The following is a 14,549-nucleotide window of genomic DNA, read 5'->3' on the forward strand; positions in this document are numbered from 1 at the left end:
TACATAAAAATACCAAGTTTAAATGAAATTCTGTCTCGAAAATTTAACGTTTGCAAGTCCTTAAATAATGGAGGGGTGTGGGCAAGATTGAGGGAATTTGTACAAAGGCGAATGGCTTTCTTTTGGAGGACCGTTAGCCGATCTAATTGTCGCTGGCTAGTCCCTGACCAGACGAGATTACAATAGTCTAAGTACGGCAAGATAAAGGCATTGTAAAGCATGAACCGTGTATTTTTCGGGATTAACGAACGAAGCTTGAACATCATACCGAGTGCAACACTTATCTTTCCATGAACATAATTTATATGGTCATTCCAGGACAACTTTTCGTCAATATACACCCCTAAAAAGTTTATTGTGGCAACCTTTTCAATTTCATTATCATCAATTTTTATAGAAAAGTTTGGACAAAATTGTATCTGTTTTCTGGAAGATTGGAAAATCATGTATTTCGTTTTACTAATATTCATTTGTAGTTTGTTTGCCTTGAACCAGTTGCATAAGGATTTCACTTCTTCATTAACAATTTGGTTAAGCATTTTCTGATCAGAATGTGAATATATAATATTGATATCATCAGCATACATTACAAAACGAAAAACTTTCGATGAATTGATAACATCATTGACATAAATCAAAAAGAGAAGAGGGCCAAGGATGCTACCTTGGGGCACGCCATAAGATACGGGCATGAGGTCCGACTTAGCACCGTTAAAACTGGTGTATTGTTGTCGTCCACTCAAATAATCAACAAACCAAGAATGAGGCACACCACGAATACCACAGTGTTCTAGCTTGTGCAAGAGTATGTTATGGTCCAGTGAATCAAACGCTTTGCTCAGGTCAATGTACATAGCCAAGGGAATTTCTTTCTTTTCAAGGGATAAAATGACTTGTTCCAAGGTGTGTAACAATGCTGTTTCGGTCGAAAAGGAGGGCCGAAAACCAAATTGTTCTTTTATGAGAAGGTCATTTTCGGACAAATACTTGTACAAACGTTTATATACTATGCGTTCAATTATTTTGGAGAAAGTTGGAAGAAGAGAAATTGGTCTATAATTTTCTATCAAAAATTTATTATTCTTCTTATAAACAGGAATTACCTTTGCAAGTTTGAGGGAGTCTGGGACCTTACCTGAGCATAGCGATTGATTGAATATAAGAGCCAGGGGACGAGCAATATAATGGATAATTTGTTTTACAAATTTAGAACTAAAACCATCATGACCACATGAAATCTTACAATTCATGTCTTTCACAATTTCAGTAATTTCCGACTCATTGGTAGGACAGAAGAAAATGGAAACTGATGGTTTCGAGCTCAAATAATCTGTAAAATGCTTTGGACAACTTTGAATGTTTTCTGAGATTGAGACTCCTATATTCGCAAAATACTGGTTGAAAACATTTGCTATTTCTTTATGATTTTCAATTTTTTGACCCCAAAGTTCAATAAAAGGTGGCAATTCAGATTTGCTACTTCTCCCCAAAATCTCATTTACAATTTTCCATGTTTTACAAAGGTTTGATCTATTTCTTTCAATCAAGTTTGCAAAATAAAGTCGTTTTGATTCGCGTAGAATCACATTCAATTTGTTTCTATATCGTTTATACACAACTTCATTCTTACGTGAGGGAACATGAATATGTTTGTAATATAACCTTTGCCTTCTATTGATTGACTTTAATATTCCTTTTGTTACCCACGGCTTTCTTATAGTATATTTTTTGGTCTTCTTGAGTGATGCACGCTGGATAACATGTTTATCACAAATCTTGGTGAAAGTCTCAAGAAAATTATCATACGAGGAGTTAACATCACTCCCATTTTCAATAAATGACCAATTGACTGAGCATAATTCCCGAGAGAGCTCTTTTATATCAAAATTTTCATAAAGTGGCTTTTGATCGTGACTTTCGAGCCTGTACTGTTGTTGGTGCTGTTGTCAAATTTTGTAGATTGAAAAATTGGTAAGTGGTCAGAAACATCAGAAAAAAGGATTCCTGGAGTCGCTGGTTTATCAACAACGTTGGTAAATATGTTGTCAATACAAGTGTATGATTTCGCTGTTAACCGGGTAGGTTTAGTGATAAGTGGGTACAAACCGTGCGAATACATTACGCTCATGAATTCGCTTGTACATGAACTCACAGAGTATTTAAGTATGTCGAAGTTAAAGTCCCCAACAATGTAACATAATTTGTTTTCCATGGCAATAGCTTTCAAAGACTTTTCTAGCATACCATTGAAATCACTAGGGTTTGAATTTGGAGCTCTGTACACCACACCAATTATAACATTCTTTGCGTGCTTCATATCAATTTCAATAAATAAAGTATCTGTATATTCGTTGGAAAACACCAAATCATCTCTTTCCTTAAACACGTATTTAGATTCCACATAGAAACAAACCCCTCCTCCTCTCCTTCCTTCACGTGATCTATGTAACAAAGAATAACCTGGCATATTGTAAAGGGAGGACAAATTCGAGTTAAACCAAGTCTCAGTGAAAGCATAAATTGAAAATTTGTGGCAAAGGCTACTTAGTTGGGGGCCTAAGGGCTCAAAATGGGCTGTTTGGTTCAAATTCTTCCAAAAGCACCAAATTTGGCTCATAGCTCCCTTGTACCATACTCTTTCGATTTTTGATGGGCGCCAAGACTAAAAACCCTTTGGGCCGCCATATTGGTGAAATACAATATGGCCGCCATCCGGGTTAAAGGTCAACTGCAGTTACAAATTGAAAAGGTTGACCAAAGTAATGAATCCTATGTGGAAGGGTTTACGGGATTAGAGAATGTGATTCTAAATGTCACTTCTGCAATTCAAGGTCACTAATCACCTCTCAAGGTCACTTTCAAGGTCAAATAAGGGTCAAATCAGGCATTTCGGGCATTTTTGGAAATGGCGTCTGTGAGCATTCAACTGGAATCTACTGGTACACCTATTTTGTCCCATTTGCCATTTCTTCCATACTTCTTCAGTGGTCAGTTAGGGCGAAGAGCGGTTCCATCCCCCTACATATCAATAATTATTATGACAAATAAATGAAAAATTATATATATAATATATATATGTATATATATATATATATATATATATATATATATATATAGGGAAAACTTTGAGCACAGAAAATGGGTTTCCATCGGTTTCGTTTTCTTTTCTCATTTTCTTTGCTCAAAGTTTCGCTATTTATCATTTGTTTCTGGTCAGTTTTCCCTTTCTTTGTTTCAATATACATATATATATATATATATATATGCGGTATTTATATATATATATATATATATATATATATATATATATATATATATATATACATATGTTTAAATACGGCCACCATCGATCCTATTCCAAGTTGCTGAATCATGGTGCAATGGCAAAGAGGGTAGTAAACACACCTAATCTTATCTTGTCTTCATTTTTCCTTCTGACGAGATAGTTGGATAGCCCGTATGCAACTAGATGGTCTGTTTGTAAAACTGGCCAGTTGTATGTGTACTTGGGGTGGACCACTTTACCGGTTTATGCACCTTGAATTTTCCGATAACGGAATGCCGATTCGGGATCTTTTCATGCGTCTGGGTTTGTGATTCTTTCACACAAGGGACTTCCACTTTTTATATCCAAGTGATGAGGTGCAAAGTGTTGTGCCTCTACTAGAGGGGACGGTATGACAACACACACCATTGCTCAGTGGCTAGACTTGAGATAAGTGGGATTCGAACCCGCGCCGGAACACAAGTCCCTTACCGCAAGCCATATGCTACCGACTGAGCCACCTCGTCACCTTTCATGGTCAATTATATAACTTTCCAGCTGACAAGCGATATGGTTCTCCTCCTGCTGAAATTGGTGTATGCCTGCTCTCCCTTGGCAAGACAGCGTCTGCTTCTTCAGTGAAGGAAGCAATGGCCGAAGCTTCCAGGGAATCAAGTTCCTCAATCCAGGTCAGACCAGTTTTCTAGGGGCAGTAAACTAAATTTGATCATTAAAGTCCTTTAATGGTAGTATCAGAGTAGGTGAAGACAATTCAGCTGAAGGTTTTTTCTTATCTTTTTTTATTCTCTTTTTATCAAACGAAACCGTTTCTTTACTGAAAGCGCAAATGACTAGGGAAACTGAACACCTATTGATGTTGTATGGGATACTGATCCTGAAGAAAATAATCTTAACATTTTTGCGCAGCAACACTGTGCAGTCCTCTGACAAGAGATGGTGATGGCACCACTCAAATCTCAAATTATGATTGGAAGAGCATAGCGGCTTCCTGAAAATTAAGATTGAAAAATAAAGAACTGCCCTCATTTATCAGCGCACAGATATCCAAGAATAAATGGGACGGACACCTCGTCCTGAGCACCTGATTCGAGACGGAAATATCCAACAGGAACTGTGATCTCACAATCCTTCAGCTTTCCAACAACTTAGATGCGATCTCCGCAAAGATCCTTACAAAGGATGGCATAATGTTTTCTGAAAGCATTTTCTGAAAACAGTATACAATCGCACGGATGAGCATAACATCACATTTTTGGTATAGTGTGCTTTTTTTAATCCCTTTGATCTGAGGGAGTTACGGGTGGGTCGTGGTATTGAAAAGATAAAGGCCTTTTCAGCTCTTTCCTGTACAGCATACCTCTCTTCCAGAGCCCAACATCAGGCACTGACAGGGTGCGACATTACTTCAGACTTGCTTTAATGTGGCATGCAAAATGCCTAAGTAGTATGGGTCAGCAAACCAGAGCTCACTGACACATTAACTACTTTAATAATCGTGCTCATGTCCAGCAAGGACTGATGAGCAACAAGGTTTATGGGGCAGCCAGCGTCAACGAGGGTAGGCATCATCTCGTCATAACGTGGGAGCAGATCATCAGAAACTACCCTATCTGCTCAAGCGGCGCTGTATCAACATTTCGAAGATGAGTGCTGCTGCAAGTGAGTTTCTACTAGAATCATGACAGCATGGGTCATGATGTGATCCCTGACTTCAGGGAGTGGAGTTGGAGGAAAGATGGCACAGGTACATGGCAATTACTAGTACTATCAGCCACCCTCCGCAGTGCTTCAGTACCAAATTTCATTCTTCTGCACCGCAGCTGTTTCAAGGCATGCATTGGGAGGTGGAAAACATGGATATGAAAAAAAAAATAATGAAATGAATGAATGAATGAATGAATGAATGAATGAATGGATGGATGAATGAAGGTGAAAATGCACAATGTAGAGCAGGTGTCAGACGAGCCATGGTCAGTAGTTTGATATTGCTGCAAATTTAAGGGGGGGGGGGGGGAGAGGGGATTGAGGGCCTATCTGACGGGAGGAGACACTGTCGCAATGCCAGCGTCTCGAAGAAATTATTTTCGCTGTCACAACTAATGCAATTTCCAGGGCGACGTCCAAGACGTCTTCAAACAAAGGGACAACTTATTTGCTTGGAAGTCACGGGGATGTTGGCACGGCTTTTGCAGTCGCAGGGACTTATCAGAGACGTCTTTTCTCAGCGACTTCTCCCTTTCGTTGCCATTATGTTATTACGGTCTCCACAAGATGCGGGGACATCTCGAAGATGTTGCAGACAAATTTAGTCCCCACGACATGGACACAGTGATGGACACTTCGCAGAAACGTCTCGGAGACAAGCTGGAAGACGGAAATAGTCTCTTCAAAAATCGAAAATGTTCGATTCTCCTGGGAATCCTGGAGATTGGTCTCATCTCCAGGAGACGTGCGTCGTAGAGATGTTGCGGAGAGTAGAGTTGCAACCTATAGTCTTCAGACCAACGAGATACCAACTTATAAAGTCTTGTGATATCATACCAATTTGCGTCCAAGCACTTGGATAGAATCTTAATAGACCCTAGAAGGTGTCATGAAAGTTGTACTATAGCATGTCTAATCTGTACCCTGTTAATGGTGTCACTGGTGGCACCTGTGAAATAATATGCTTTTTCCCTACATGGCGTCACCAGGACCGTCATGTTCTCTGAACGGCATATTTAGCTGTGGAGGCACAATAAAAAGGACTTTAGAATCGAACTTTGATACACAAGTTCGAAAATAGCAAATTGATGCCAACCTGATGTACTAAAAACTCTCTTAAACACGACAGATTTTTTTCTTTTTTCATCCGGATTAGGAGTGATCTTCATAGTTATTATTCCATTGAATTTAAATCTGAATTATGAATATATATATATTGTGATTGAGGATCCCTGAACTGCAACAGAGAAATAAAAACACTTCTCTTTTTAGTGGCAACGTCAAGGACGCTGGTAATATAGAGAGTAGCCCCTCCCCCTATTGCTAAACTATTAATATATTCAGTAGCAATAGGATTCTATTTCTCATATATGTATGTTTTTAATTGCATTCCTTGCAGATGAAGATGAAAATAATAATCCAATAATCAAATCCTGAAAACTCTTTAAAAGGGCATTACCCACAATTCTATCTAGCTCTTTTGGCTGTCATTAAAGCCGATGCAAATATACTGAATTCCGCAAATATGACCAGTCGGTGAGGATATTTCCTCTTAGCGCCTGTAATGTAAAAATGATTAATGGAATGATTGTGACATGAACTATGATATTCCATAGGGAGACCTTATAAGAACCTTTAGGGAGACCTTATAAGGAAAAGTTGACATCAGACCATAAAAACAACTTCAGATTCGAATTCCTTGACCCATGAAACCTCTAAAGCTGACTTTTCAAATTATTGTAACACTTTAAAGGTTTTTAATTGTTATACTGGCCTTTAAACGTAGGTGGCAGCCATATTGGATTTTGCAAATATGCCGCCCCGAAGGGCGCCCTTCACAAGAAATACGCCTTGTTTTCAGCCGTCGACAACTGCAATTCTATTACTAAGGCTGGCATTCCTGGAATATTGTCCATGGGCAAGCCATTTTTTTTCAATAAACTGTTATGAATACAATGGCTTGACCCCTAAATGACCTTAAGGTGACCTTATAAGGGAAAATTGACTTCAGACCATAAAAACAACTTCAGATTCGAATTCCTTGACCCAGAAAACGTCTTAACCTGACTTTTTAAATGAGTGTAACCCTTTTATGTTTTCAAATGCAAGTGACCTTTAAACCTATATGGCGGCCATATTGGACTTTGCCAATATGGCCGCCCCAGAGGGCGCCCTTCTTGGCGCCCATCAAAAATCGAAATAGTATGGTTTGGGCTACATGTGTGCCCAATTTTGGTGCTTTTGGAAAAATTTGAACCAAAAATCCCTTGCGCCCCCCACTAACTCAGATAGTCGGTTAAGCATTCGTACTTTGCAGACAAACTCTGAGCATTCAAATGAAATAGGGAGAACACAGCCTCGTTTTGACATTTCAGAAATTTGTGATTGAAAGTGTCATTGAAATAATAATTACATGGATTTTCTAGATTATTGATGGAAACATTTTCATCACTATTCATGCCAAACACATCAAAAACGTGGGAGTCAAGACCTGATTCAAATGAGATATCACTGCTAGAGCAGTGAAAAAAAGAGAATAATTCTCTGTGAAAATCATCATCTTCAAGTATGTGGTTAAATGGCAATTCGTTTGAGATACACGAAGGACAAATATAACATTTTGGATTCAAGTGCAGCGAACAGCTTGACATGTAGCATGTCTCATGACATTGCTTTTCGCACAATTCACATACACATATCTTGTGATTCGATCTTACGGTGTTCGAACAAAAAGTACACTTCATACGAACATAACACTTATATAGTTACATAACACATAACAACATCATATTGGAAAGTAAGCTTTCTATTATTCCTGAAGCTTGATGGGGTATCATATCACCACAAAAACAAAGCACTATAAGTTTTGTTTTTTTTAAAGACCCAGAGTACCTAGCACCAAGACTTTTGTCTTATGTTGACTGTTTCCTATACTGATCAGATCCCCGAGAATGCTATGTTGATCCAAGTGGGACTGATTACAGAGGGAACCGCAATTACACCCGCAGCGGTCTTCCTTGCCAAATGTGGACCTCCCAGTCGCCTCAAGAGCACACCCGAACACCAGAAAACTACCCAGATGCCGGGTTGGGGGACCACAACCTGTGTCGTAACCCGGATCAGTCAGACATGGCCTGGTGCTACACAACGAGTGATGAGACGCGATGGGAGTACTGTGACATAGGCTACCCATCTCAGTCGCAATGTGCAGAAACACCTAGTGAGTATAATTATCTTATACATATAGCTCAAGAGGAGGGGAATAATATAATGAGTGGTGGTAAAACTTGGAGTGGGACGATCTGTGCGATGGAGCGAGCTGGGGGAGAGCGTCCTCCAGCGCGAGGGAGATTTTGCATTTTCAGTTCTGAAAATCAGCGATCTGGTGCACATTTCCGCTGATTTTTTTTTCCTATCAGAAAGTAGTAGGGCCTACCTAGACGGGGCAGACTGCGGTATGGGTACACCGTTTCCCCCTCAAACAAGAGGGAGATTTTGCATTTTCAGAATTATTGAGCAATCTGGTGCACTTCCACTATTATTGTTTTGAAGAAAAAAATATTGTGTGTAAATGATGTTCTTTATAGTAGTTATTCTTAATGCAACGAATTTAAAATGCACATTTATATGGTCAAATGAGATGTGATTTGAAAAGTTAACAGATTCAAATTATCGTGGAAGCTACATGATACAAAAATTCATATGGCTAAACATGGTTGATTTTTGATATACGGAATCATGAAATATTTGATTTGCTAAATGCTGTTTGCCAAGCAATCTTAATGGCTTGCTTTTACCCATAATAGGCACGGAAATGCCAACAACCACAGATTCTGGTGAGTGTATTTACATAAGTATACGTGCTGCTATCCCTTTTTTGTTGTGCATTTAATTAATCTAGTTTTTTTTTCTATTGATCTTTTATAATATTCATATTCGATTCAATCTTCTTGAATGATATTTTCATTTCCTACTCTCCCCTAATTTTTTTAATGTTGTTTGTTTTTAGTTTTATAATTTTCAAAGACTGCTTTTAGGGCCTATAACCCAATTTATTATTACTATCATTATAATTATTTTTTTTTTTTGCAAATATCCTTTTATTGATTTGATAAGTTTCTGTAGTGTTTCTCCAATAGTAAGTGTGGAGTGAAATTGAGACGTGTCAATTTGTTAAAATTTGTTAAATTTCTGCAGCCGTTTCCCTAAGACAGATCAATATTTAGGGGTTATGCTTGCTCTGTTTTACAAGGTTACATCACTTTTGTTTGTTTTTTAAATAACGTAGTAAAATTGGTTGGACCAAATTGTAGAGGACTCATTAAAATTCGACCAAAATCATAAGATAACACAAATTCAATAAGTTTCGCATAACTTCAAGAAACTGTGGTATTGGGAGTAACAACAGATGCAAATCGGAAGAGAGCAACCACTCTCAGTGACTCTTCGGTAAAATTATTTGAAATTGTACCATTACGTACGTTCTTGTTTCACATTTATTTTATGACACTTCAACATTTCTGTTAATCTTATTTTATCTATTTATCAAAATAAAATTAAAACAATGAGGAATTGCACTTGACAATGGCAAGAGGAATACGTGTTGTATGTGTAAAGAAACATATAGGGTTACATTCGTAAACCTTCTACTATCTTACAGAAAACATCGATCAGAGTCCTGAGGTAATTTTGTTCATTAAGATTTACATGTAGTAATTTTTTACTGGAGAAAAACTAGATTGAGATTATTATAGCTTCAAAAAACTTCACAAAATCAGAAATATATTAGAAAAAAAAATATTCAAGATAGACACAGTGCAATATGTTGCAAGTTTAAGGATTGATTATAAATCAAGCAAACAAGAGGCATTATTAAATTCTGCAACCAAATAAGCAACTGTTCGGTTAAAAAAAGTTAACTTTTAAATGTACCTAATGAAACATTGAAAATCACTAAATATAATTATAGTGAAATATATCTTACTACAGCAGAGCACAGAAGTGTTTTTTTTTTTTTTGGGGGGGGGGGGGCTCAATGAGTCAAAATAGGTCTTGTCAACTTGTTTCACACCTGATGATAGGGTCGACAGACCGTTTTTTCAAAAATATCATTTCCACCATGATTATACGACTCCTTTGCTTTCATCTGTGGAGAGATAAAAGAAAATATTCCTCAGTTTCTTTTTAAATAATCATGAAGAGAATTGAAGGGGTCATCCTCTCGCAATTTTGTCCTAAAACGAATTGCCATCTTCAAGTAAAATGTGTCTTTACTTCTATTCTTCTGTCAATGAGGATTTGCATGTTCGCTGTTCGACAGTCATAACATGGTCACTCTTCTAAGACTTGCATGAAATTGTATGTAAAACATAAAAGTTTACATAGCTCAGCAAAGCTATCATTATTTTAAATGGAGGAAACATTTCAGCAGTATTGTGCATGTATCCGTTGATGCTCGTTGGGTGTATTGCATTTGTGTATCAATGGTTAGGTGTGTCTGTTTTTGTTTTCATTTTAGTTAACATGTTTACGAACTAGTTGAATAAAGCATGGACAAGGTTGATGTTAACATGATGTAGATATAGTCAATTTACGAAAACGTGAGTAGTATCAGTGACTTGGTGCTAAGTATCTTAGTATGCAAACTTCTTTCGTATGTGTGTGTGCTTTTCCCTTTCATTCCGGTATATTTACTCGAAACTGCACCAGTATAGGCACACATTGTGTTTGTGTTTGTGAGCGCACATGTGTGTTTGTGTGATTATATCATATTTTGTGTGATTATAATATCATATGAAAATATAATATGTCAGAATGAAAGGTGTGCGTGTGTGTCTGCCTTACACCATACCGTCATCATTGATATGTGTTTTTCCCCACTTTCTCATTTCTAGTCACTACGGCTGCCTCTGACGGACTAACGTTTAACCTGGAATCTGGAGAGAGTGTCACCATCTCATCCCCCAATTATCCCCTGCATTACGACAGCAACACTGAAATTACCTGGATCGTGTCTGTTCCAGAGGGCTGTGGCATGACTTTGCGCTTTGACAGTTTTAGTACTGAGAGTACTTTTGACAAGCTGACAATTGCCGACAACCCTGACTTCTCAGGAGCAGCTGGTGAGTTCTCAGGGGCACTTGATCCCACTAGCTATGACTATGACTTCAGCTCTGCCTGGATCAAGTTTCGATCTGACTCGTCGATAACCTCAGATGGATTTCAGGCAGTCATTTCTGCAAGATGCCAAGAAGGTGAGAATATTTCTTTTTAAAAGATGGCTGCAAGTATGTCTTTCTGATAACTGCATTTAATTGATTTGTGTTTTTTTATCATTGATTTTTCTAACGGTCGGTTTAGTTTCTGCGTTTTTGGGTGATTAGTGTGCAGCATCACTCCAACCAACAGACTTCTAAAATATAAATGACGCCTTCCGAAAAGAACTACTTCATACAATGTGTTCACTCATGATTTGGAGAACTTGAATCACAGTTTTGAATTATCATAGCAGTCACAATTAAGATACCAAATTGATATGTGTCTTATGGTTGGTGTGAATTAAAAGCACATAATCATGAAGTACATGATATGCCAAAATGTCGTCATTATGCGACTTTCATGGCTTGCTTTCACAAATGATAGGAAACGAAATGTCAACAACCATAGATTCTGGCGGACCTTTTAACAAATCAGTGTTCCCTTCTTCTTTTTTTTTTTGTCTTTGCAGAAACTACATATTTCCCTTTTTTAGGGAGGTTCTCATAATATTCACCATTTTATTGTTATATTTTGTTGGAATGAAATTCATTTTCATCAGAGGCCTCTATTCTTCAAAATTACCTTTTTTTTTTGGCTGCAGAATGTCAAAAGATTACTAATTTCAAAGATTATTTTTAAGTTTGTAATCTCGGCCTATTTTGGAATATCTAAGATATTGTTGTTTTTACTTTCTTTTTGTTTGCTTTTCTCCCATCCAAATTTCATCCAAGACAGCTACTGCATTGCCTTATGAATATCCCTATCATTCGCAGAAATGTTGTATTTGCCAGTGTGTGTGTGTGTGTGTGTGTGTGTGTATGTGTACGTGTGGGTGTGGTTATGAATATTCGTATGAGTATTCGTGCATGTATGCATAATTGCGTGTGTCTACCTTTTGCACAAGACTGTTACCATTGATAATATGTTGCCCCCTTTCTCATTTCTAGTCACAACGGTTGCCTTTGACGGACAAACATTTAACCTGGAATCTGGAGAGAGTGTCACCATCTCATCCCCCAATTATCCCCAACCATACGACAGCAATACTGACATTACCTGGATGGTGTCTGTTCCAGAGGGGTGTGGCATGACTTTGGACTTTTCCAGTTTCAGTACTGAGAGTAATTTTGACAGGCTCACAATCGCAGACAACCGGGACTTCTCAGGCGTAGCTGACGAGTTCTCAGGGTCATCTGTTCCCACCAGCAATGACTATGACTTCAGCTCTGCCTGGATCAGGTTTCACTCTGACTCCTCAATAACCTCATCTGGATTTGAGGCAGTTATTTCAGCAAGATGTACAGATGGTAAGAGCATACTTTAGATTGTATAATGTTGGTGTATAATGTTAACCAATGGTTTTAAAACAAACCCGATCAGAATTTGCCACCGTTAATCTTTGCAGTTTACCATGCTTCCTTTAACTGACCATTATGGCATTTTGTAGCTTAGGTAAGTTAAGCGCATGGGGAGTCAACCGGCGAGTCATTTTAAAGAGAGATGGTGAAATTAGTTAGTGTGTGTGAATAGAAGCCACAAAATTAAATGGATCGCACAGTAAAAACCACAGCAAATCCTGACCTAGACTGAGAAAGTTTTTTTAAGTTTTGAAACTATTGATTTCGTAATTTGAGGTTGCGATCATGTTTGCATGCCCGAATTGACTATTCTATGTTGTATCAGGTGAGGCCACCTTCCACTTGCCCTGTACCTACAATTTTATCAATTTCTATATCTTGTGTTGGTGGCGGGATACATTACAAACAAAAGTGCCTTCAGATAAAATGAACAAATGGGATGGATGGACTATAATTACCAAATTCAAATCATTAAGATTATTCAAATGTAATTTACGTCAAATTTTGTCAGTGTAGTGCCGTAATTATTTATCATGCCAAAGATGCCATATTTTTCAAATGACAGAAGATTACAAATGACCTGGGGGGCGTTTCATGAAAGGTCTTGTCGGATGAAATATCTGACAAGTCAATTATATCCGACAAGTTCAGAGAAATCAGCCAATCAGACTAAAGAATTTTTTAAAACTTGTCGGATATAATTGACTTGTCAGATATTTTATCCGACAAGTTCCTTCATGAAATGCCCCCCAGATGAATAACCGGATGGGACTGACTGACTTTATTTTCCAAATTGACTTATTGAAATTTTGATATTCAAAGCTCATGTTAAATCAAGTTGTGTTGGTGTGTGTAGGTGACGCTATTTAACCAGTACCAAAAATCACTGCTGACACCCAAAGTGCTGTTACCATGTCCAATCGAGCAAGGTTCAACCTTGGATTTGATGACAGAAATAAAACGATAATGAGCATCTGCATTTCATCAAATAAATAAGTTTGACAATGACAGACAACAACATAACGTGTCATGTGTGAAATAAACTCACATGTATGCTTATTTTGTCTTGTGTATAAATTAGCAGCCTGACCAAAGGGACAACTAACTCTACTTATTTGGTCATGAAATATAAGATATTGCACTGAAATAATAATTGCGTAATTAAATTACACATGGCTGAATTGCACATAAACTAAAGACAAAACAATGTAATGTCATCCTTGCAAATCCAAGTGATCTTTGTATACAGTGGAAGCTCTTTCTAACCAGGTCCTTTGAACCACAATTATTGTTTGTCAGTTCCAGTATCTTTCTGCATCTATGATAAATAAACAATATCTAAGAAAGGAAATCAACCTGGCCGTGACCGGAGAAAATAGTTTGCCATATCAGGCATTTTGTCCTATTTGTTCTATAGAGGTTCCACTGTACCGAGCTCACTCTTATCATGAAACCCTTTGTCATGCTACAGATATCATAGGCCAGCTAACTCAGTGACCCTGTGACCTACTTAATACTTTCACACCTTTGTCATTCATATATCTTTCATTTGTTACTAAATTTCTTTCTCAGTCAAGCCCAAAGGTGCTACGACTCTCGTACATAATCATGTCAACAACTTCAATTAAGTTAACTACACCGAAAACCGCACTGCACCGTAACCTATACACATCTTTCATTGACTCCTGTGCATTGCATATACTTTACCACTGCACATTATTCAGTCACATTTGTATATCAATTTTCAGCCAAATATTTTAGAACTTAAGATACAGCATTTTTACCATGACTATAATTAAACAACGTATTAAACATCAAATTTTCATATCCAACCGTAATTGTCTACTTACAACATTGGGCTGACGTAAAAACAGCGAATTAACAGTAACTTTTGGTGGCGACACAACTCTCTCATTTCACGTGTCTTGAGGCTGCGAAATGCA

General features: G+C 37.7%; 1 protein-coding gene across 1 annotated transcript in view; it reads left to right on the forward strand.

The window, feature by feature from the left end:
* LOC140240510 (CUB and sushi domain-containing protein 1-like) overlaps window positions 1–14,549 on the forward strand; it is an 82,953-nt gene that overhangs the window by 24,135 nt on the left and 44,269 nt on the right. Inside the window, exons 9-12 of the mRNA XM_072320277.1 lie at window positions 7,932–8,210; window positions 8,797–8,826; window positions 10,885–11,244; window positions 12,196–12,555. Coding sequence (XP_072176378.1) covers window positions 7,932–8,210; window positions 8,797–8,826; window positions 10,885–11,244; window positions 12,196–12,555 — 1,029 coding nt within the window. The remainder of the gene's footprint in view (window positions 1–7,931; window positions 8,211–8,796; window positions 8,827–10,884; window positions 11,245–12,195; window positions 12,556–14,549) is intronic.

This window comes from Diadema setosum, chromosome 17 (assembly GCF_964275005.1).
Source record: "Diadema setosum chromosome 17, eeDiaSeto1, whole genome shotgun sequence".
Lineage (NCBI taxonomy): Eukaryota > Metazoa > Echinodermata > Echinoidea > Diadematoida > Diadematidae > Diadema > Diadema setosum.